This window comes from Amphiprion ocellaris, chromosome 11 (genome assembly GCF_022539595.1).
Source record: "Amphiprion ocellaris isolate individual 3 ecotype Okinawa chromosome 11, ASM2253959v1, whole genome shotgun sequence".
Lineage (NCBI taxonomy): Eukaryota > Metazoa > Chordata > Actinopteri > Pomacentridae > Amphiprion > Amphiprion ocellaris.
In genome coordinates, this window is record NC_072776.1 from 1,937,969 (window position 1) to 1,963,576 (window position 25,608).

General features: G+C 41.3%; 2 protein-coding genes across 3 annotated transcripts in view; one reads left to right on the top strand and one right to left on the bottom strand.

The window, feature by feature from the left end:
• cmss1 (cms1 ribosomal small subunit homolog) overlaps positions 1-25,608 on the top strand; it is a 33,545-nt gene that overhangs the window by 3,783 nt on the left and 4,154 nt on the right. The window lies entirely within an intron of this gene.
• Positions 1,435-23,297, bottom strand: LOC111572877 (filamin A-interacting protein 1-like). Of its 2 annotated transcripts, XM_023276743.3 has the most exons (5): positions 23,151-23,297; positions 13,614-13,801; positions 13,324-13,494; positions 12,546-12,724; positions 1,435-4,276 (listed from the first exon to the last, which is right to left on the bottom strand). In XM_023276743.3, the coding sequence occupies exons 2-5, from the start codon at positions 13,713-13,715 to the stop codon at positions 1,720-1,722; spliced, it is 3,009 nt and encodes a 1,002-aa protein (XP_023132511.3). In that variant the 5' UTR covers positions 13,716-13,801; positions 23,151-23,297; the 3' UTR covers positions 1,435-1,719. The 2 variants fall into 2 exon arrangements, 1 of the variants encoding a protein (XP_023132511.3); XR_004847889.2 differs by lacking the exons at positions 12,546-12,724; positions 13,324-13,494; positions 13,614-13,801; positions 23,151-23,297 and adding an exon at positions 5,806-12,529 and having other exon boundaries at positions 4,135-4,276.

Here is a 25,608-nt window from a genome sequence, read left to right on the forward strand (position 1 = left end):
ACAGAAAATTGACAGGGCAGAAAAGGAGAGTTGAAGTTTGTTAGATAGAGCGTGGGATTGACTTTGAAGTCTTAAGAATGAAGCAGAGATTTGCAAGAAGCAGTATGACTTTTATGGTGATGTGTCTCGTGGCCAAATGCTCACACTCTGGTGACAAATATTCTCATGAGGGGCCTCTGTCAAGCCTCAAACTGTCATCGTCTCACCTTGGCAACCGGTGATGTCAGGGTAGCTGAAGCTTCTCCACATTTGTCGTCACACAACCAGCGTGTCGGCTTTCTGCCAGCCTCCTCTTCCACGAGAGATGTTATGATGTGCACCAATTTGTCAGCTAATCTCTTATTTATGTGACACGGCTCATCATGGCTTTGGTAACTAGATGTCATTTCTTAAAGCTGTCTTCTGCCACACTGTTTCACTGTACATTTGTTATGTTGCACTTTTTTAAAAGAGGTTGATGTAATGCATGTTGTGTTCACTTGTTGTTATGGTTTCAGGGTTGGTACTTACTGCTAGTTTATAAAAAAGGAACCAACTGACTTAAATATCAGATAATAAATCAGTTGCTGTTGCTTAACGTTTATTTTTTTTCAAGATGTTCTGACATTATTGCTTTGCCTTATGTGTGAAGGTTACCAATCTAAATGTTGGAAGCAAAAACAGTAGATTGTATGTCTCCAACACAAATAATATATTCTTTTCCTCATTACCATTCTGGCCTTCAGTGGTTCACACTCATATTTTTCTGTAATTGTAGAATTAACTTTAAATATCCCGTATAGTTCCCCTTCCCTTGCATTCTTTTTAACACAGTTTTGACAGTTGAAAGATAAATAATCCTGTTGTAGTTGGCCGTTTCTTATCCAATTTACAGACACTAGAATCTGATGTATGATGTACAATTTTACCTGTTGGGAAGGGATGTCTTTGTTTATCTCTGAACTGTGAGGGTTGGCTAGCATTAGATGTAATGAGCAGAATATTTTGGGTTGCTTTATTTGTTTAGTTTTTGTTAACGAGGAAAAGCAGAGAAAATGGGGTAATGGATTTATGAAACAGCTGAAAAGGGATTGAATTGTATGCCAGTTTTCAGTTTCCAATGAGTCATACTGAGATGAATTAGACTCTAATAATTATGATTGAAATTCCCAATTCTGAGTCAAAATCAAAAAGGCTTTTAGTATTCCAATCTCCATAATCCCTGAAAATCCCCACCAGCACTAGATGCTCCAAGTTTCACTGTGTCAGAAACCTTTCCAGCCTTTCAATATAAACCAGCTCAGCAAACATGTAAAACTTTTCTTTCCCAGTCATTCATCAAACAAACATCAAACCAGGGTTCTACTCGTTTTTTTTCAGTGACTATCCAGCTGTTTTGCATTTAAACTGGCTATCGACCCAACTCCTCTGAAAAGTAATCAAAATGAAAATAAATACCAACAAAAGCACTTTTAATGAACAGGAGAAAAAAACATGAATGAAACAGAACATTATGAAAAGTACATCACACATTTGGTTGCACGATGTCTCACTTAGCAACAGGCACACATGTCATACAGACAATAAAGAGTTGTTAAAGTCAGTAAATGCAGAGACACACTAACTAAATCATGTAGGTTTTACTAAGGCTCTTGTAGGAGTCCGCAAAGTGTTTATTTGATGATTGTTATCAAATACATCAGACACAGGGTTCTCCTTAGAGGAAGTGTGCTGTTAGACCTAATCACAAAGGCCACTGACTGTAATATTTGAAGAGTGCGATGCAGGGGAATTAGCAGGGGATATAGTGATGCTACTTGTAATCTTTCCAACGCCTTTTACATGACAGCCATTTGCGAGCACTTGAGTCCTTTGTTCATGTCGGAGATAGTACGACCCGACAGGCTGTGGGATGCTGTGGCCATTCAAAGACTGGATATATGGGCTCCCCAGATGGATATGGATCTTATTATCCTCTGATGTGATGATACTGGGACTTCTGTCAGCACTGTTGGACTTTTGATGTTGCCAGCTGTTCTGCAGCTCCGGAGTGCTGCAGAAGATAGCCTGATTTGTAACATCTGCTGGCTCTGGAGAGCAGGTCCTGACTGTTACGATCTGAATGGGGGAGCTGTTGTGGTCAGGTGTGACGGAGCGTGATGAATTTGGGCTTAACACCTGGGAGACGGGTGCTCCATTTAGCGGGGAGATGGTGCGGTCAGGGCTAGAAGAGGGGGTTTTAGGATTAACTGCAGGCGAACCTGAGTTCTGGATTATGGTGATTCTCTGCTTAGGTGAAGCTCCGGTGGTTGGGATGACGGCTGTGCTGGTGTAGGACGTGGCTGTGTCTCCAGTGGGGCTGCTAATCTCGAGTGTGGCTGTGTTGAGTATATGATGTGGGGTTACTTTGATGTGCAAGGGCTGCCCCGGTGTGTGCGTTAACATCATGACCTCTCCATTGTTTGTTTGGTGCATGTCTATTCCTGAATTAACGCTGTACTGGCTCATGTTGTTATTTGCACTGTTCAAGCTGTTCAGGCTGTTGACGAGGGAGCTTCTTCTATTTATGACCTCCGTGTTGTGGTTTGGGTCCTTGTCATCATTTTCTTCCTCCAGTCTCTCGCTGTGCCCGCCGTAGTCAGGCAGTAGGCTCTCTGCAGGCGCAGTTTGTACCGCTTTGGTAGTCTGATGGTGCTCTGAGAAGTTGTTGTTGGCGCCAGGTGTCAGATTCTTGATTCGTCTATACCTGTCTAGCTCACTAGTCAGTTCCTTCATCTCTCTGGCCAGCTCTTTGTTCTTGGCTTCTTGCTGGGTCAGTTTTCTCTGCAGAGTGGACTGATCCATCTGCACCCTGCAGATGGATTCCTCTGTTCCCATCAGCTTCTGCAGTTTTTCCTTCAAGGTATCTACTTCTCTAGTTAAGAGTCTGGATTTTACCTGCTCCTTCTGAAGACGGCAAAGGAGGAGGTGCTCCTGGTTGACCTCTTGCTTTTCTGCCTGCTCGTACCTGGAAAGCTCCCTCCTTGACACCTCTAGCTCCTCCGTTAGAGCTTGGCACCTGCTCTGTTCATCTTTGAATCTCCTTTCCAGAGACTCAAAGTCCTCTTCCAATTTCATTAGCTCTGCTTCCAACACTTCCTTGTCCTGGAGCCTTTTTCTCAGCTTATCAAGCTCCTGGGTCAGTTCTTTGACTTTGTTGTCCTCAGTTTGGCAGCGATGGGTGATGTTATTTGGAATAGAGCTGTATGTGTACTTCTCTTCTTTTTCTCTCCTGTTTTCTAATATCTGTAGCTTTTTCTTCATTATGGTTATTTTACTTTGCAGCTCTCTGTTTCTCTCCTCCTCAGTTTTAAGTCTGTCTTGGAGCTCATCCTTCTCTTTCACTATGCCTTTAATATTGTCTTCTAAATCTGCCTTAGACTTAAGCGTCTGCTGCCTCTCCTCTCTCAGTCTCTCTGTTATTGATGCCAAATTACCTTGCTCATTTCTTTTGCCCTCCTTCCTGCTGAGTTTTTCCTCAGCTTGTCGGAGCCTCTCAGCCATACTCTTTCTTTCCTCCACTAAAGCTACGGTGAGTGACCTGAGCTTGCCCAGGTCCTGCCTGATTACTGTTTCACTCTTTTCCAGTTTGCCTTCAACAGCCTCTAGCTCTCTCACCCTGACTCTTAGAGTGTCAAGCTCACCAGACAGCATCTTGCTAGCCTCTCTCTCTCGCTCCAAGCTGCTCTTCAGACTACTACAGTCCTGTTTGCTTTTACCTAAAGCCTCCTCTATCCTGTCCAATTCACTGATTCTGCCGTTGAGCTTATCCACCTCCACCTTCAGGCTACGGCAGTGGCTGGTCTCCTTTGCTAGTCTGCTGTCCAGGTCTCGACACTGGTCCGCCATGCGTATCAGCTCCTCATCCTTCCCTTCCATTTCTACCACCCTCCTCCTCAGTACCTCCACCTCTGACAGCAGACTCGGGGCTGTCATGGTGTTCTGCCTTTGGTGGGAGACAGAAAAATGATTATTACGCTCCACCACAAGATGCAGGGATTTGAGCTCCTCTTCCACCTTTGTACTGGATTTAGCAGCACTGGCCTCCTGGTTGATATGGTCAGTGATAACGCTCAGTTCTGTGATATGACGCCTCTGTTCCTCCAGCAGCTCGCTCAGACGCCGTTGCTCCTTTACAACCAGCAGTGCAAAGGCCTTCAGCGTGGTCAGCTCCTCTTCTAGAAATGAGACTTCTCTCTCTTTTTTCTCCTGCTTTATTTCCTGGTATTCTCTCTCCTTTATAATCAGGAACTTGAGTCTGCAGAGGAAAAAGAAAGGGCACTTATGTCAAACAGAATGATGTGGTCAAGTTCTGTTGTGTAACTGACTCTTACTTCAGGTTTCAAGAACACATTTTTATTTTTATACTTAACCTCTTGTGCAGAAATAATTTGTGTACTTCCAGGATAAACATTTATTTTGTTTTCATGAAAAATTTCAATAACCATTTCATGCCTGCTCATATTTCTGCAGAGGCTAGGAATGCTTTCTTTTCTCTCGGTGCAACTCTCCATGCGCGCCTGTAAAACGTACGGCATGTAGATGTGTCTGTACATTTCTGTGTTGTGCATTTCTCTCCAGGCAACATGCATTCTGGAGGATGTTTTGACTAGCATGGCAGATGGTCTCTTGGCAGGGAGCATTTGTTAATTAAGAAGTTCCTCTACCCTTGAGTACCCTCAACGCTGCACCCAATCACCCTCCTTCTGTGCACCTCGAATGCCACCCCATTTCCAGCTAGGAGAGGCAGGAATTCCCCCCTGTTCTTTAAGTAATTACAGACTGGCTACTTTTACCAAGTGCTGTCACTCCACATAATTCCCCAGATGCATACCAGCGATGTACATAATTCATTTCACACTGTATATTTTGTGTCTTCTCTCGCACACTTCAACATGATCACACACAAGTTCATTTTTGCTATTTAAAATCAACAAGTTTGGACTATTTTCTACCAGTGCTGCATACTGGAGGTTTTTAAAATACAATACCAGCAGTAGAATTTGATTTAAGCAACAACAAAGTAACTGATAACACAAAGTTCTGGCAGTTAGTCCACACATTAGTAATGGAAATTTTGTGCTTGAGATGTTTGCCGGTTTGCCTGTGTTGCAAATAGTTTGTAATATTTGATATGTAATTTGTGGAAAGTTGCTGTTCGTATGTCGGAAAATTCTGTCGGGCATTTAATAGCAAATGTAAAATATGAGGCTTTACATTGTGTTAAGGTTTTTTATAAGTAAAGAGAAGCAAGCTTAATAACATGCTGAGCATCTGCAGCTTTGCTATTAAAGTAATGCATCACCAGCAGTTGGAATTTGTGTGCGGCTCGATTAAAATAGCAAATTTTGATGTTCTAAATGGAATGAATGGCTGGTTGGGAAGCAGCGGTAAGTTTCTGATGTGCATGCATAAGTAGACTGCATGGCTTAACCTCAAGATGAGTTTTTATATAGTTTCATTTATGGTTGTATGTATGCAAACCCCTGTAAATGCAAAGAGTTGCAAAAAGCTATAACTTAAAATTTAAATGCCATAAGCACCTACACTTTTTAGGAACAGATTTGCTATTGTTAACTCTAAAGCTTTGACACTTTTTAAAGCGCTCTTCAGGTTATTTAGTGTCAGCTTAAGCATTGTAAGACAAGCTCTCTGCCTAATCTTTGGCATTCTTAGCAAACAGTTGATTTTTCCGTATCAGCTCTTCTGGCAATTGTCAAGTAAGTTTTTAAGTGGTAAATGTCTCTGAACGCACCTTTCCGCTGTTCAACATTCTGCAGTTCCTACCTGTGCGGTTGAGCTGGCCTGCGTCCTTTTACAATCCTCAGAGAATAAATTGTCTCTGTACTCCTTCACCTCTCCCTTTCCCGGAGATCCCAGTGATGTGGACATTCCATCCGGAAAACCAAACATTATGAGAAGTGCTCTGCACACTGAGTCTCATTCGCAGTCAGTGGCGCCCATTACATCATCAGCAAGTCCTTATATGGGACTGTACAGGCTCTAGTGCTGTGTGTGTGTGTGTGCAAGTGTGTGTTTTTTCTGGAGTTCAGCCCATTGCAGATGAGGTCATGGTGCAGCCATGCCAAAGAGGCTAATGGGAAGGACAGAGTGTGTGTGTGTGTGTGTGTGTGTGTGTGTGTGTGTGTGTGTGTGTGTGTGTGTGTGTGTGTGTGTGTGTGTGTGTGTGTGTGTGTGTGTGTGTGTGTGTGTGTGTGTGTGTGTGTGTGTGTGTGTGTGTGTGTGCTCACAAAGTAAGCTAAAACTTAAATCACAATTAAAACTCCAAAAGATAACACTCTCATGTCATTGGATTAGTTTGAGCAAACATGTTAACCATGCATGGCTTGTCCATGGACCCGTGACTCTTCCAGAGGCATGCAAACTGTATTATATGCTGTGTGTGTGGTGTTTCTGTGCGTGCATGTGTGTGTGTGTGTGCGTGTGTATGTGTGTGGTGCTCTCATGTTTTAAGAAGAGAGACATGTTTTGTGAGTTGTAGCTGCTTTGCCTGGGGCCTGATAACCTGACTGGGAGATGACATCATCAGTTCATCGACCCTCAATTACATCCATATGTCTCTTTTCTCTGTGTCTTTCTTTCCCTCTCCTCCCCGCGCCCTTTTCTATATCTCTTTCTTTTCGATTGTACATTTTGTAACTGCTGTTTTTTTATCTTTCTCATGCCATCAATTCCTTCGTTTTCGACGCATTCTTGTTGTTGCATTACTCAAATCAAATCTATGTGCTCAGTGGAGCGGCGAGGAATGACAGGTTACACTTTGATTCTCAGAGTCTGTCTTGTCCGTCACCACAAGAACTGGCATAAGTTGTAACTAAGAAAAAAAAAGAGTGCTATTCTTTGAGCTTGTTAGATGATCGTGCTGCAGGAGAAAAACATAAATATAGATTTGGTCATGTTCCCCTCTGGGAGCACTTATTTGCGCTATGGCTGCTCGTTCCAGCTTTCACTGGGGAAATAAACCTCTGGAGGTATTTTTTCTGTCAAGCAAACCCATATAGGTCCCAAGTAAAAGAATTATTCCCACTGTGTCATGTTGCCATCACGCAAGAATTTACAAAACGGCCAAAAACCTGCACTTAAACTTCACTTTGTTGGACATTTATATCCGCAAGCCTTTTTCACACCAGGCGTGAGTATCCACACGGTCTGTTCACATTCATGACATGCAGTGAAAGCTTGCGCAACAGGGCCAAACGTGTGCAGCAGAAAAGCCTCATACTAATTGCTGTGGACTATCCTGTGCTGAAAGAAAAGCTCGCCCACTGAAATCATTCAGATGCATGTCAGAGACAGCAACAAGGAATCACACGCACAGTTTACATATCGGAGCAAATGTACGAACAGTGTGTATACTGTACTTGAAAGATTCTGTCAGCTCCACATTCAGCTCCTTTGTCCCAACACAGCACCTTTCATGGCAGCAGCATTTGTATCTACATCTATCCCAAATCTGCAGTGTTATAGAATTCCTTCCATCAGAGACACTGCTGCCTTGATATACAGTTACCGATGCTGTCAGTTACATAAGTTAGTGATGTAAGGCCTGTATTCTGTGCCTGGTTGGCATTCACTTTAATCCCTTAATTGATTCAGGACAACTGTGGCGGCCTGTTTCGGATTGCTGTTGTTGATAACATTTCATCTCTAATTGTTTTTGGTTTGTAATGGCGGTTACGTAAGGTTGGTGTCATTTGGGAAGACTGTAATGCTTTGTTAAAACTGTCTGTGAGAGGTGTTGATGTGTTAGGCTGAGTGGTGTTTCTAATGTGCAGTCTACCCTCGCTGATAGAATCTGCAGCCTTTATGATTGCAGGGTTACTGCAGGTCTGTTGAAGAAGGCTCCCAGTGAGAACTACCCAATGAAGTGGCAACTAAGTCTACGCTCTGCAGGGTACAACTATCTGGAGTTCTGAGGAAAGTTTAACTTCATATGGTGACTCATTAGTCTGCAGTGGCCATTATAAATTGTGTCATGGGGTAAATAATGCAACACAAGCAGCAATTTAATTAAAACATTGGATGAAAATGGGCACCTCAGGCACACAGCCGGAGTTGTTGTTTATTGCCTGCTTCTTGGGGACACAGTTTCTTTTATTTTTCTTTTCTTTTTTTTTCTCTTTTGGAATTTTAGAGTGAAACTGAAACTGAAAACACAGAAAAGTTAGTTCTGATCTGAGTTTATAGATTATACAACAGTTCCAGCCCATTGGTGTACCACAACTCAGCACTGGGGTTGTCCCAAGCCAAATCACAGGATCTGGTATGAGCAACTCCAGGCATTTTCTGATGGATTATTACTGGCTATGTAAAACCCCTTTGGCTACTCGGGGTTTGTTAAAAACATCCCATTGCGCTCCGTTAAAATACACAACACCTTTAAGAAACACTTGGTTGAAATGAAAAATAAACTGAACAAAATCCAAGCAGAGTTTCACTGTTTGTGTTTTTCATTTATTTCAACTAAATTTGTTTCCACATTTCTAGTGTAAACTGCTCTTTAACTTCATTAGGCTATTTTGTTTATGTTGGAGATGAAGAGAGGCCAGAACAGATCAACAGTGACTCTTCTTTCATAGTGGACATTATACAAAATGCTCCAAACACTTGGAAATTAATTATCAGCTGTATCGCCCAGTCATTAACAGGTCAAAGGAAGGCCTGATTAATAAATGAACTTGTTTTTGCCTTGACCCTTAAAATTATTTTTGCAAGGAACAGATAGAGACCTATTGAGATGTTTCTCTTGTTGTGGAATGTGAGAGAAATCCCCCTCATTCCTTTCAATTCCTATCTACTGACCAACTCCCAAACAAGAGTTCATGAGGTCCAGTTTCTTAGAGGAGGGACTGCCATCTGCATCACTTGTTCTCGATGAAAAGCACGATCCGATCCCTCAAGAGGTCATTTCAAACCCTCAGTATGTTCCTTGTGTAAATAGAGCACTCTCTCTTCTGTTGTCCTAACTCCTACTTTCATCCAGGGCTATAATTTAAAATCTTGTTTTTTCTGCTGCCTTTTGTTAAATTCATCCAGTTCTCTCAGTATTGTAGTATAGGATCATACAAATGGCACATTGAAGATGCAAAGAGAATAGCGGCTGTTCAGGTATTCTCTCCTGGCTTTCTTTTCTTAGTTTATCAGCATGTTTAATAAAATTGTAGGTATGACTAAAATGACCTCATGTGCTCAGTATAGATAATAAATGGGCCAAACAGCTTGCGATCAGAGCAGTGGTTCTGCTCTGAATCGATGCACTGCCAGACTCCGATGGTAATTTATGGACATCTTCTTCTGACACATTATTGGCTGAGCAGGCAGATGGTGGACGCATTTGAGTGTGAGGGATGGACAGAACAGCTGTGGGTGCTACGGCACAGCCAAGTTTACCATATCCTTTTTCTTTGAGCGGAGTCGAGAGAATGTTTCCTCCTCCAAGTTTAACCAAGCAAGAGGGGTTTTTAATTGACTGCCATGCTAGCAGTGTCTCTAGGGATCGTATTGTCTCTCTGTTGGTTGTTTGGCCACTTTGATCCTGACTGAAATGTCATTCATGGTACCCAGAAGATAACTCCTTTTGTTATCCCTTGACTTCTGCCCTTAGCACCTCCAGCAGGCTTGACAGTTATTGGATAACAGAGGATAAATTCCTCTAAATTTGTGGTTTTGAGTGAAATATCTCAGCCACCACTGGATGGATTGAAATTTGGTACAGCCCTTCATGTTTTCTTTGGGATAAACTAGAATGACTTTGGTGGTCACCTGATCGATCATAAGTCAGGACTGTAACGTGTCCAACAGTTTACTTTAGTAATCTACTCTATTCAGCTTCAGGTATGCTTTGTCTTTGTTGCAAATCAGCAAAAGGTTCCATGCTAACTCACTACACTAGGATGATGAACGTTGAGAGCATGCGTACTTCAGGGCTGATTGTAGCTTTTATGCCAAACCACTACCGTGTACAGCCTCATAGGACTCCATTAAAGAATCTGTTGTAGGCTGTGTGCATTCCTTTCCTACATATGTAGCACTTACTGATGATGTATTTATGAGAAAACCACATCAGTTGGGAAGTGAAAACATGATAGATTTAGAAGTGCTTTGTGGGTGTTGGATAAAGTCTATGAAGAGTTTGTGATTCCGAATTCAAGTGGACAGATGAGAGCGCGGATGCCTTTTGCGTGTTGAACATGTGTGTGCGGTTAATGCTGAGATGCTGTCAGCTCGGTGACAGACCATATGAAACGCACACAGGCTTCAAGCATTTTCTGATAGCGGAGGTTGGAGCAGCCAGATTGCCGCATTGGCATTGTGATGTGCAGATGTAATCATCCTTTGACACACAACAGGGATCATACTATAGCATAAAGTGATTATATGGCGTGACTGGAATTCACTGTATAATTCACAGCTAAAACAGGTCATCTGCTCCGCACATGGCACCTGGTGGAGCTACTTCTTCAGGGAAATGAAAAAGAAAGAGGGGTGCTGATTTTAAACCAGGCTGAGTGGCTCTTTTGGCTCCGAGCACATGCTTTGAAAAGAAACAGAGAAGGAGATTGAAAGATAGCTGAAGAGGATTTGGAGTAAGGGTGGAAAGTATTTTCGGTTAAATATTTAGGCAACTGCAAAGCAAGGAGTAAGAAAGACAGGATGGAGAGGGAGATGAAAGGGACGGGCGTATCGCCATGTGCCTTGTGTTGTTTACCCTGTGGATAAATGCAAGCGTTGCACAGCCCAAGCCTATTTGAGACGAGCTCAAAGAAGCTGAAGTGCAGTTGGGAATGTAAAGAATGGGAAAATGCACTCTTGTGTGTACTTGAGAACAAATACACTTGAAATACATACAAGAAAGACGGCATTGTCCTCTGGCTTGATTGCGCATTTGCATTCAGGATTATGTCATTCATTAGGCGGTGGAGTAAAACAGCAACAAAGATTTTCTTTGTCAAAGTTTATGCCAATATTTTTCTTAAGTTAATTGTTTAGTCTATAAAACCTCACAAAATTGTGAAAATAAGTACAAAAACTTGCTCTTTAGAGTGATCTTGTTAAAATTAAGATGTTGTAGGTAATGTTTGGCATTGTTGCTGCAAAGATAACATCTCATCGATTGTCAAAACTCTTCCAGATTCATTTTATGCCAACTGACTAATCATTAAGTCCAATAATTGTTTTGGTTCAAAATGAGAGACCATCATATTAAAGATAAAAACAAAAATATAGACTACACCAGTTGATATCCTCAACAGTCCACATCTGACACTGCAACATCCCACTTTCACCACTGGGCAGCTGATCAGGTCCGGCTAATAAATGTAAGTATGATGTTTCAGATTATGTTTTTAAGTAGAAGACATTAAAGAGGGTAGGCATGGAGATGAAAAAACTTTGTGTTTCAAGTGCTCAGGAATGCGTAAGCCACACAGGGTTCACACCACACCACAGACATGCTGTCTACTCATGTATTCATCATCATTAGGCCAAGATGAACCACAAAGCCTTTATGTGTGCATGTTTAAGATTTCCACATTGTATTTGAGTAGACAGAATTCTACTAAACTTAATCACTCTACTGCCGTGACTATTTTTGGTCTTTAATTGCATGTGTGCCTGTGGTGGATCAGTAAAGCTTTTTCAGTTTGGCACACAGATGCAGACAACTAGTCTCCTTCCAAGGCTGGAAGCCCAGTGCGGGTCCAGTCTCTACACAGCTAGATTACAGAGTGGACTCTGGTGGTACATGAGCCGAGACAACCGGGGACTTCAACAAAACAGCCCTGCTGTTGGCCTTAAATTGCATAGGAGAACCAGTGACCACCTTCATGTTAGACCTAGCTATACTTGTAGGCCACATCTAAATATGCTCCCTATTTGGGAAGGGAATCTTTCTATCCGCCAGCAAACCCTCAGCCCATTTACTTAGTTTAGAAGAGGGCTTCATCCTGTGCTGTGTGGTGTTGTTGAATTGGGCAGGAGAGTGCCAATTTAGACTGTACATGTAATTGCATGTGAGTGCATGTTTATGTGTTTACAAGGGAGAGTGAACAGAGCCAGGCTGGCCACAAAGTCTAACCAAGTCCAGGATGTAATGGACTGTGTCTGAGTGGAGTAGCTCTAAGTACTGTCTTGAGGTCACATACACTGTCTAGTAGAGATGCAGGAGCCAACAGTGCCTTTGCTCGCTCACTCAGCCATGAAGAGCTTTACAGACCAACACAGACTAAAAGAATTTAAGCCTGCACAAGTGTACATCACAGAGCTCAGGTCTGGCTTGTTCCAGTATGCTGAAATACTTAAATCCCTTAGCCTCTCCTACGCTAGCTGTAAATCCTCATCTCTTTTACATCAGAAGGGATTCCAAAAGGCATGGATGGATATTTGTACAAGCCGAGATTCAATACAGGCTACCAATTTTGTGGGAACTATAAAATATCAATGTTGTTTTTTGGGGGGGTTTTTTTGCTCAGGCATTCTTTTGAATCTCTAGGTTCCGTTGCACAAACCTCTCCCTGTCCTGTTCCAATAGACTGGTGAGGCAGTTGCTCTTGTGGATAAAAGCCCTGTGGCTGCTCTCTTGCTCTTCTAGCTTGTGCAGGGCCTCATTGTGGGAGCGGGACACCTCCTGAAGCTGCTCCATCATCTGTTGGGAGGAACGCTTCTGGGCCTTCACCAAGTGACAGAGCTGAAGGGGAAAAATGATAATAAAACAGAGGACTGTGAAGACCAAGATGTTGGTGCACTTTGACTTGTTGCAGGGCTGCCCAGAGTGAGGGAGGTTGAAGTGCCTACAGTATGTAAATGTGGCAAGTTGTGCTTTTATGACTGTTAAACTGGACCCCAGTTGTAGTTTTATAGGATAATTTTACTCATATTACAATGGGTAGTCATCCATATAGTTTGGGATTCATTTAATGACCTTTTGAGATGCAGACTTGCAAGAGTTTTCAGCCACCCAAATACAATTTAATGTAATGTAATTTTACTGCAACACTGCACTGTCACATAATGTAGAAACTGTGCTCTGAAAAGCCTTCATTAGAGACTTTTATATATGAAAATGAACTGCATGAAACAGAGGGCAAACAAGCTATCCTTCCAGATTTGTAATCATTGCCGAAGGATAGATCCACCACATGCAACACCTGTAGTGCAAAGTAACAAATTTGTGCAATGATGCAGCAGCAATAGATGTTCTTTTGTCAGACAGTAATGCATTCATCTCATTAAATTTGATTATCCACTCCATATGGCGTCTAGTTTCTTGCTATTGACTGTTGGTACCTGAGCAATTGGTTTTCCATACACATCCTGCAGGTGGTCCTGCTGGGCCCAGAGGGAGTCTCTCTGCAGGGCATGGAGTGCCATCGCAGCTCCGCTGAAGCCATAGTGGGCTCCCAGTAGACAGGAATCTGTCTTCTCTGATTTCAAAACAGCAATTACCTCATCTCTCGCCTGGTGTGACAAACATTGCAGTAGTGGTTTTAGTTTCAGGATCTTATGACTGCAGTTACAGTAACAGTTTATGTGGCTTCAACGACAAAATGGATGCAAGTGTGAGCACATCATCCCACCTGTAGTTCACCTTCCAGAATACTGAGCAGAAACAGCAAGTCATCACTGGACAGGTCTTCTCCTGTGCGTCGGCCCTCCCTCCTCTCTCTCCTGCCTTGCATAGTGTCCTTTTGCCTTGTGGTTTTGAGGGGCCGGATGGTGTGGAAAAGAGATTTTGAGTTCCACAACACTGTGTTGCTACCTTTACCTACGGGTACAAGAATGGAAAATGATTGGAGGTGGCAGTTGAATAATAGGGACAAAGAGAAATATGCGTATCTGATAAACAAGGTTAAACAAGATCATGCGTCTTGTCTTCATAGTACAAGTGGTTATTATGTGGCTTTCATAAGTAATACAAATTATATAAGCCTTTATGGGCTAATCCTAAGTCAGAAGGCCTCTTGTCACAACAGTTAGTGTTACTGAAATGGATCAGCCTGTGTCTGCCATTACTCTGTATGAGGCTTATGTCATCTCATAGTCTTACTCTTAGCACATTTACAGCAATCACTGTTCCTTTGGCAGACAAAATGGAATAAAGGTTTCCAGAAAGTAGGACATTGTTTACTGACCACATGAGCTCAATACAGTATGTGTGTGTGACGTGTATGTGTTTGTGTGTTATTGAGGCAAATCACATCAGCTAAACATTGTTTGCTGGCCAACTTTTTTCTGAGCTGGTGTCCTCATCTAAAAGACAGAAGGCAAGCAGGTTTGTATTAGCGAAAGATGATGTCATCTCTCTACCCTTCAGCTCTGCTTTTCTAGTCCAAGCTCTCAGTGTCCGAGAACGCCTCTTATTCCCAAGCTGTTGGTCAAGTTTCTTTAGATAAGTAAAGGCCCTTGTATTTTGAGAAAAGGCATTTATGTGTCCAGAGGTATTACAGTGATACGATGAGGCTGTTTTAAGATGGCGTGTTAGCCCTCCTCAGACCTTTTTATTGGTAGATGTTTGAAAAAATGTTACTAAACAGAAAAGCACTGAGACTCCTACTCTTATTTTTCTCAGCAGCTCTTTTAGTTACACAAGCACAGATACACACAGACAGGCAGCATCTGCTTGTTGTCATCAAGGCCTGAGAGCAACCTTGAGTCCCTCTAAACAAGGTTAGTACTGTTACATAAGGAACAAACATTGTGCAAGAAAAACAAATTAAACAGAATGCTAGTCCTTTAACTGGTTCACACTGTAGCCAAAAGCATCCTTAAAGACTGAATCCTTACAAGAGTGCAGGCTTACTGAAATAATTGTGTCCACATAGAAGTATTTTCCCTTGGTCTCTGTGTAGAAAGAAAAAGAGTGATGTATTTGGGCTCCCTCCCTTCCTCTTGATACCCTCTCTGTATCCATCAGGAAGTCAGAGCTGTCCCTGCAATCCTTCACTTGTTTTAAGCTACAGGAAAGAATGATGGAAACTGTTAACACAACTGTTTTATTTAGGTAAGACTTACACAGGAATTAATCACAAAACAGAGAGCCACAATGTACAGGATCAGACACCCAATTCTAAAGAAAGAAAAGAGTTTGTGTAGTAAAGACAAACTTTATCAGTTAGATTGAGTATATCTAGCCCAAGGTAGGTACACATCAAGATGAGGACAAGCAGTGAGCTTGATGTGAGTTGTGGAGCTTTCGCACATATTTTCTGTAGGGGCCTGAGGTCTGCTTTCCTTGGACACGAGCGTTAATAAATTTCTTTTCTCTGCCCATTTGATGGCGCTTTTAATGTGTGCAGCCAAGCTGTGACACGTGCTTCTGCTTCCTTGCCCTTGGCCCTCAATTGACTAAAGGTGATGGGACCTGAACACCTCACAAATCCCTCTCTGTCTCACGCTCGCACAGAGATGACATGAGTCAGACTGTCTTCTTTCTGCTGTTCACTCACAGCGTCTAGACAAGCACATGCTTACTGATGCCTAAGCACACTCTCCACACATTGCCAGGCATGTGAAAATGCCTCGAAACTTCAGTTCTGGCTCGGTGCCAGAGCCAGCCTTAGTAATGGTTGCCAGGGCTGCCCCACTGAGGACTGTCCTCTGGCAGGCAGGTTGGCTTCCTCACATGTGGCTGGCCGCCTCTGTTTATTTATCTGAACACCACCCAGGGCAGCACACAGCATGCCTGCCCCTCTCTACTCAAAAGGGCATCACCTGCCCTCAGAATAAACCATTACTAACAGCAATCTTACTCACTACATGTTCACACCAAAGCTGTCCATACAGGTAGTATCTACAGAGTAATGTGAGTTGAAATATAGTCATGAGCTGAGAACAATGAAAGGTTTCATTGCTTATTTGGCATTGTCCATCCAGTTCTGCAATCAGCCTCCAAACTACAGCTTTTAGTAGCTCATCTGCACTGTTCTTATAGTTCGTCAGACATGCACGTCTTTCTGTTAATCTCACAGCAATCTTGGTCTTGCGTCTAAAAAAGCACACTTTTTCATACAAGCTACAATGACCTTATTTGTTCAGACCTAGAAATATGTTTCTATCGCATTCAACGCTGAACAAGTCTGAATGAATGCAGTCACGCTAGTAGATAGGCATGTGCAAGACTGTGCTGCATTAATGTTAGATGTTTTTACACATGTAGAAGCGATGCTGAAAAAACCCTGTAACCTAGTCCTAGATATTATGTGGACGCGGCAGGTTTGACTGCAGACAGGAATAGTTTGTGAGTTGCTTCTTTTTTTTTGGAAAACAACACAATTTCTATAAAATGATTGATCAGATCAGACACGAACAGGCAGCTTAACAGTACTTAAGGATGTAATTTACCATGTGTTCTTTGTGCTCTAGTCTCAGGTGTTACATAATAACTTCCACACCCCCTACATATGAAAATATAAATGTAGATACAATTTATTGCACAATGTACTCTGTCTGCAGCTTACAGAGATAACTAATATTGTCATTATTATCATTGACTGTGTATAAAAGATGGATGTAGCCTCTAGGTCTGAAGAGTGAAACCAACGTCAAGTGCCTTAAACCTGCATTCTTCATCATGGCCAGCAGGGGGAGACTTTACAGATTGTATACAACTGAAGAAAACAACCATACTTCTGCCTTGATTTGCTACCCATATAAACATTCTCCTAATCACTTGATCATCTCAATCACTAGTTTCAGGACTTTCCTAATACACCATGATGCTCGTTTTGTAAGTTTTGATCCCATTTAAAGTAAGATAGATGATAAAGTAAGTTATGTTTTAGGGAGGGGCTACCTTGTGATTGACAGGGTGCTTAATCACCATGCACAGTGTCCTCAGTATTCTCAGTCAGATCCACCCATCAATTGTTATGTTTGTTTCTAAAAAGGCAAGATGGCAACACTAATTCTAAACTCAAATCTTAAAACCATTTGCTGATGCCATGTTCACTACGTCGCTGTTTCTATATACAGTGTATGCTGTTGACTCAAGTAAAACAATCCAGAATGTGTGGTGTCAGCTCTGTGTCCTCTGCTCTGTATCTGTGAGGATCCCTGAATCTTTTCAATAGTTTTACAGACATCTCCTTTATAATGGTGGTGTATGTGACTGCAGGGGAGCTTCTTGTTGCCGTACAACCTGGCGCATGGCCTCCAGGTAATTTGATTTTGAGCCTCTTGCTTCAGCTATTCATTCTCAACAGGCAGCTCATATCCACTTTATATCCACCTGTCATGGGAGGCTGGATCAGTCTGTGCCCCGGAGTCCTCTTTGGCCTCCAGTTTTCAGGGTCAAGTTGGCGTAGCACTCTGTAATTCACATTCTGTGTGGCTGATGTATGTTTTGGCTGGAATACAGTATTGCAGGCATGGTTGGTAAGAGTGGTATAACAGAGAAATTATACAGCCAGCTACAGAGAGCAGGAGATGTTGAACAGTCTATAAATTTACTTTGTCACCAGCAATGCTGCTGGGGTACTTTATGGTTATGAGTGTGGTTAGGCTGTACAATTGCTGAATGCTTCAAACACTGATGAGTTTAGCATAAAGACAGCGTTAGATGACAACCACCTTCACTGCGAGTGTTATAATCGCTCTCCTTAATGAGTCTCTGTGCTTTGTTTAAATGTCAGGACTACAGAATGACTTCAGAGCTGACTTGAATTGATATTTTGAGAGAAAAACTCTCAGAGAACTGCTTAAATCTTGTGATAAAACAGTAGTTAAACTTTTACATATATATTTTGTAAGACATTTGATACAACATACTTCACCGTTGACTCTTGTTTACATCAGTTAACTGTTTCTCTTCAAACGTCTCAGTTATTGTGGTGTTGGTTCGACCAAAATAAAACAAAGTGGGCGAACTAAACACTCATAATAGCATGAGGTAATGCAGCACTGTTCTGTGAGTTTAGACATTGGACTTACAATCCTAAATAATGTTGTGTTTTTTAGTCATCTTTCCCAAATGTGTATTGGATCATTTGTTTTTTATGGCTTTATCCTTGTTGGTGGTCTTTCCTTCATTATGGAAAAAGGTCTATAAATCAAATGGTAACCATAATTGTGGAGAGCAAAACAACGACCATTAGGCGGTCAGCAATCTCTTGAAATATGGGCTACATTGTTTTGTTATGATGTAAGTTGTGTCCTCTAGGAGTTACTTTGGTTTAACGGGACCCTGTGGCAGATGATTGCTTACTGAATAATGACGAGGTGAAATTCTGCTCCTTACCGTAGCGTTGTGTGCGCTGGTGTTATGTTTGTGGACTGGCACGCACTTCTCACAGAAATACAGAGTGGGAGACAGAGTGGAGTTTATTTAAAGATCCCCTGTAGACATGTTAAAAGACATCTAAAAATGCTATTCTTAGAGTCATAATGTATCTGATATGGAAACAATTCCATCAAAATTCTTAAAGTGACATCTGAATACATCTACATTCAACCACCGGATGACTGAAAGCCTATTGTCAGTGTTGCAGATCTCAAGATTCCTCATCACATCCAAGTTTTCTAACTCCAGACTTCCAAATTAAACTCAGATTTTAGGTTAGACACTCTGTAGATGGACTTCAAATGGTGTCTAGCTCTGAAAATGCATCATCCTGAACAGTAAAATTCTTTAAGCAATAGCTTTGTGTTCTAAAGTAGTTTAGGCCAACTGTCGTATCCGCATTACATAAGTTGCAATATGCTGTCAAGGTAAGAAAGGGGTTTCCTCATTTAGTTCTTGGAAAGGCTTAAAAGCTTTGGGTTGTTTCCATAGCCTTGTATCTGTGATTAGCTGCTCAGATGTTCCTATGACAGTCTGCCAGCCAGGATGGGCTTGTGTTCCAATATAACTTTGGGGATTACACGACTCAGATCAGTCAATCAATCACTGGTGCAGAAAATGAAAGCTGTCACTGAGACAAGACAATTTTTTCCTTTTTTAACGATTGGCCACTCGTCTCACTGCAGACTGCTGACAACAAGTCAGATTATAGATAATTTAATCAATCACATTTGCTTTGGATGTTAATTGACAGGAGAATCAGCTGAGACACCGTGATGCTCATGCTTACCCTCATCAGAAAACACTCGAAATAGGAACCAGGGATACTGAACATCAAAGTGTGGACTTATGCTGGAGAGTTAAAGGTAATCTATAGCTGCCTGTACACTGGTGAACACATGTTCCCTGTAAAAACAATAAATACCAGATTGTGTGTGTAGCTATTCCTGGCTTTGATAAAACAGATTACATCAAGTTGATCATTCTGTGTGTGCGTTGTTGTCGAATAAAAAAACCACCTCATTTGCTGATTCAGATTTCATGAGTGAATAAGGCTCAAAAAGAGTGAGCCTGTGATGCACAACTCTTGTTACAGGAGTTCTGCAGGATGTCTTGCTTGGTATACCTGAAATATGCTTGTACCTTCCAAAGGTTATCAGCATCAAATCTCACCGTGCACCTAATGCTCCTCCTGCTGGTCATATTTCATTCCTGCACTTACTGACAAAAGATTACTCGTCCAAAAAACAAACCCTGCCCAGAGCAAGCAATGCCAAACAACAACTACCAGCCACCCATCATTTACCAAGCTTCTAATCTGACTCCTCCATTAAGCTTTGCTTTATTTCAAGTAGTTGCACAACAACCAACCAGAATGTAGCTGAATTCAAAGTTGAAATGTAAGGAGAATTGGACTGAATGGGCTGAACAGTAAAGTGTTTGAAGCCAACTGCATTTGTATCCAGAGACTGAGGTTCTGTATTGGCTGTCTTTAGTCATTCCACTGTTGCCTGCTTGTTAATATTGAGCACGCAGCCTAAAGTCCCCATTGATTTAACAATAACACATGCTGAAATTGTGGCTTTAGAGAGGAAGCTGCAGGCATCCAAAACCAATAACTGTTACACCCACTCGCCCACCCCGTCCACTCCCAACATCAAGCAGTAGTATATGACTTGAGATGAGCTATTGATTGTTAAAACATGCGGCAAAATGATTTCATGGAAAGCATTATGTTTTTAATAGAGGCACCAACATTACAACAAAAACACCGCACAGTATCTCTGGAGCTTGTGGTTGCTGATGCCTGTGCGCAATGCCACATGGTTGGTTGCAGGATAAAAAAAAATGTGCCTCTGCTTGAGCCAAAATGTCATCTGACAAATATAAACCAGGGTGAGCTTTTCTAAGGTCATAGCGACACAGTTTTATGCAGTTTTGTGGACTCAGTGCTAATTTACTCAAGTGAGCATATCACCCTTAAACACTAATGACCAGATCTGGGTGCCGTTTGTCTGGAAGTGAAGCAATCTGCTGCTTCCTGCAATGAGTCGATTGATCCTCATTACACCCAGTCAGCACCACTAACCATCCATTAAAACCAGTCGCCTCTATTGATCGCACATTAAAGATGACCAGGAAGCCCCATTTCCCTGCATGTGATTCCTCTCCATGTATGGTTATCTGAGCCGTACCCTCATTGGTCTGCTTGAGGCAGAAAGCATACACTTTTCCTCCTCGTGACTCCACCATCTGGAGCGACTGTGGCGAGGAGGATATTAAGGGTTAGGGGATGCTGAGGATATTGACCTTTTCATGGCTCAACATCTGCTCTGTTCAGGCAGCTCTTTGGGCTCAGTTTGTTTCCTCGCTACCTTTTGTATTCGATAATAAAAAGTTGTACGCTCCAATTATCTGCCATGCTTTGAACTAGCTTTGATTTTTTGACAGCCTTCACTCATTCACCATATTTACTTTCTTAATTAATACTCATTCATGTGTTGCTTCTTTTCTCTATTCCCATAGTTTATTAATTGCTAGAGACCCTGATAGTAATTAACCCTCCTGTTGTCTTCATTTTCGGCCACCAAAAAATGTTGTTTCCTTGTCTGAAAAAAAATCCAAAAATTCAGCAAAAAAATTCCTCAAATTTCTGAAAATTTGCAAAACCTTCAGGAAGAAAATTCCAATAATTCCTTAAAAGTTTCCCTTAAAAGTTCGATTTTTAAAAATCCCCCAAATTTGGCAAGAAAATTCTTGTAAATATTTTCAAAAAATGAGTAAAAATCTTCCCAAAAAATCCTAAAAATATTTAAAATGATTATATATATATATCAGTTAAACTTCTAATATTTTCTTTAAGAACAATTCACAAAAAATCAACCAAAATCCAGCGAATTTCGCTGGATTTTGGTTGATTTTTATGTGAATGTTGTTAAACATTATTAACATTTCTTTTTTCCCACCAAAAAATGTCCAGAGATTTCCCAGAAATGTTAAAAATGTGTACAACAGAAGTTTCACTGTGAAAATATATATTTTTTCCCACATTTTCAAACTTTAAAATGGGTCAATTTTGACCCACAGGACGACACGAGGGTTAAAGACCCCATGTATATTTACCTCTTTATTTTTTACTTCGTTGACATGTCTATTTGTTGTTGTTTTTTTAATATGCTAGGAGAAACGTAATGACAAAAATAAGTGGCTAAGCTGCTGTGTTCCAATATCAGCAAGTCAAATTGCAGATTCAAACAGACATGAGCTGGTGTGCTCGAGCTGTAGCAGTCGGTGAAGGGATGGGTGCAGAAAGAGGCAGGGATTTTATTGATCGTCACATTTTAATGGAAGTCACTCTAAGCCAATATAAGCCATTCAAGGGGTTCTTTTCCTGGAAAACAACTTTTAAATATGCAATTTTAATGACCAGAGATGTGTTTTTAATGCTTTAATGAATGACCAAAGAGTAATTTAAAAGCTTCCTTAATAAAAGCTGTGGCTGGATATCATTTACGAAGATCAAGGAAACCACAGGTACCTTTCAGCCTTTCACTCGTGATCTGTGCATGACCTTATCTTACATTTCATAAAGGAAACGTTTAGTGGAGATAAACTGTTTTGGTGAAACAGAAAAGTCTAATTAGAGACACAAGCCAAGTCAGAAACATTACTCTGCATGGTGGGTTGGGTATTAATGAACGCTGTAAATACAGAAATAAGATGCGTCTTTGCATGCCCATGATGGGGCATTTTACTGTTACCATCAATGTTGTCAACAAGCAGTCTTTGGATACTGTACCACTAACTTTAGTGCCACTTTTTCCTTCTGTGCTCTCTGTGATGGTGTTTATAGTGTAAACTAACATGTCAATCTGTTTGAATTATTGTTACGCCAGGTTTAATTTAACCAAAATGTCTGAATTTTTGTCCTCCAGAGAATATACTTTCATTGTCATTTGGGTCATCTCTTTCAGGAGTAAATATTACAGCAGTACTGTGTCACCTCTAATACTTTAATACCATCTGTGATCCTGAATTGCTGACACATGTCCATATAAAAATATGTGTTTCCATTCTAGTAAGTGCATGGACGCCATGATGAATTATCCACATAACCCATTTCTTAAATAATATTAATCAAATACCTGCTGAATCAAACACTTACGCTGGAGAGTGGCATTGACTAATTCTTTGACCAACATGTTTGGTTTGTCTTTGTGTCATTGGCGAGATGAGAAATGTGTTTAAAGAGTCAGTGTGGCTGCCCTGTCAGCATCTTCTACCCATCTGAGGGTTCGGTTAACTTCTGAGCCCACAGGCTCGTTGAAGAGTACTTCACTGCTCATTGAACACAGAACAGCAACGTCAGGTGATTGCATTTTCTGTTGTGAGCTGAAGCGCAAAAATCGTGCCTGTGGATGGTGCAAATCACGTCAGAAAGGATAGATAGATAGATAGATAGATAGATAGATAGATAGATAGATAGATAGATAGATAGATAGATAGATAGATAGATAGATAGATAGATAGATAGATAGATAGATAGATAGATAGATAGAGCCTTTATTGATCCCACAGCATGTAAATTTACAATTGCAAGATTTGTTTTCACAAGCTAAATAAATTGCAGATTCTAACAAAATCAAGCCTTCGATAGAATATTTACTAATTGGGTACCACCGCTACTCCTATCAAGCTGCTTCCACTGTGATCTTAATTACAAATAGATTAGTACAATGCAAGTCTAAAGTACCTTTTGTTCATTAGCAAAGGCAACTAACAAAGCGGTAGATTCAGATGGCCACCACCACTACCAACAGGAAATAAAAACACCTACCTGCTGTAGGACAAGTACACCACTCACTTCATAAACTTTCCTTGGATTATGGTCCGTTTATGTCCGGCATCATGGCATGAATTCCTCCTTGCCTCCATAATTAGCCTGTCTTTCCGCCTCGTCCTCCCTTCTTTGGTCTTTGGCACATTTCCCCACAACTGTCCAGAATGAGCGTGAGAACGAGATGATTATCGAGGAGGAATGGTTGGGTTTGGCCCATCAATAGTGGGGGCGGTCCTCCAGCAAAAGCAGTGTATCCCTGGACAGATGTATAGAACAAACAAGGATGACTGTCTTACGATGGATGAAGTGTAAAGGGGGGTGTGGTTATGCAGTGACAGAAAGAAAACCCATGAGGCAGAATGAGAGAACAACAGTGACTCGCAGTCTGTCCTCCATCCTTTGTAAAGTCTTCCCTTTTATCTGGTCCTTGACTGTAATGGACCCAAACAAGATACATAGAGGAAAGAATTCGAGAGGAAGCCTGTGATAATAACCACTGCATAAATTGATTGTGAGATGGGAAATTAGAGGACAAGCAAGTAAATTTGCGTCAGATGTTGGTGTGTGGTGTGCCTTCTGGGAGTGCTCTGGGCCTGCTGAGGCAGATCAGAGACCAGCTAAAGTGTCTCAACCACATTATTTCAGCATGACAGTAGATGCAGTCGCATTTAAGTTTGAAAGAGCAATATAGCTCAGAATCGTTTGGAATGGTTAAGATTACTAACCTCTTCAACAATCATCAGCTTTCTATCTAATAAAAGCTTCCCAGCAGCAGGAAAAATGGTCCTCAGTCAAGAGCAAGGCTACTGTACAAGTCATGTCTAAGCTACACTGGACTACAGGCTGCATACTGTTTGTGGATGTGAATACAATTTGAACCCAGGCATGTTGCTAACATTTACTCAATAAACCCCAATAAAACTGCAATATAAAGTCCCGCACAACAATGACAGCAGCACAAACGTACCTTGAATAGGCCATGAAAAAATGTCTTTTGTCCAGCATAACAAATTTAAAGTGCCACTAATCATAAAAAAAATAAAAATTAAAGATTTGTCTCTTTCATCAGTTATTTTACAAAAAAATATAAAAAATGAATTCAGTAAGTACAACTACCCACGGGTCTTACATATAATGGCAAAATGGTGAATTTACATACTAAAGATTATCTTAATACTGACATTTTGTCTACACAGCCTGCAGTTCAGCCCAGTTAACCTCAGAGGTCCCTTAATCTTTGGCATTAGACTGCTGGCCACAGCAGAGTCACAACTGGCCTCTCGCTCGTGCCAAGTAGTGCAGGAATATTTATTTTTGTGCAGAATGTGGTTAGTGCAAATTATTCATTTTTGGCAATTTTTAAATTGAGACATGTATAATACAGTCATTTTGATGAAATATCTCGACTTTAAGCTTAGATTTGGTTTAGTTTCCAAACCAAAACACACATCACAGATGAGTAGCTGAAAGACCATTGGAAAATGTGACAAATTCTCTCCGTCTTCTCAGTTTCTGGCTCAGATAAATGGTTTAAGTTTCAAATTTGCTGGCAGGTTTTGAGGTTCAGGGTGTTGAAACTACTACATAGAGATGGAGCTCCGTGATGCGAATGCCTTGAAGGGCTACTGCAGAGAAATGTTAACCATAGATGGGACCAAAAGCAGCTCAGATCATGAAACAAATATTAAAACTTGAAGGCTGGTAAGATCACAGATCACAGCAATCGTTTTGCCATTGATATAATACCTGTTTTGAGGCTGCTGATTGGGATTTGGCAATAAGTAGAACATGCTTGAAACTGCAGCCAGTATAGCCAAGTATAAGCAGAATTATTAAAAATCTAATAAATGTTCAGAAGTCAGACGTCACCACATTGAAATGTTGGCTCTCCTGATAGTTTTTAGCTTTGTCCACAGATACAGAACAAAAAGCCAGCTGATGCCTGTCCGTTCTTTGATATTGAAGGTCCATAAGAAGTAGTGCCAGTTTTTTAAAACTTCACATCCAGGAAGGACACTGCAATGAATCCCACTGATTTATCGTTGAGTTCACCCTGGCGTCTGTTCTAAAGGCTTCTGGCCGAGCACCCAGATATGCCAAAGGGGTCTAAGCATGACCTCATAGCACGAGACCAAAGGAATGCACTGAGAAGTGGTAGCAGCAGGGAGGCTAAATATAACCAGATGCTTGCTCTGAGATCTGCTGCATTGTTGTTACCTCGGGCAATGTTTGTGTATTTCTGACTGAAACGTGCGCTGGAGAACACTCACACCTGATGAACAACCCAAACAGTTCGAGGCAAAACATGCAGTTGCCAAATCACTGGTCCAGGGGTCAAACTAAACAAACATGGTGTTGCCTCATCGTAGCGTTATTCACTGCTCACAGTTACAAGTTAACACATAAAGCCAAATGCGTAACGAGCAAATTTATACCGCCGGACTCAGAATTTGCT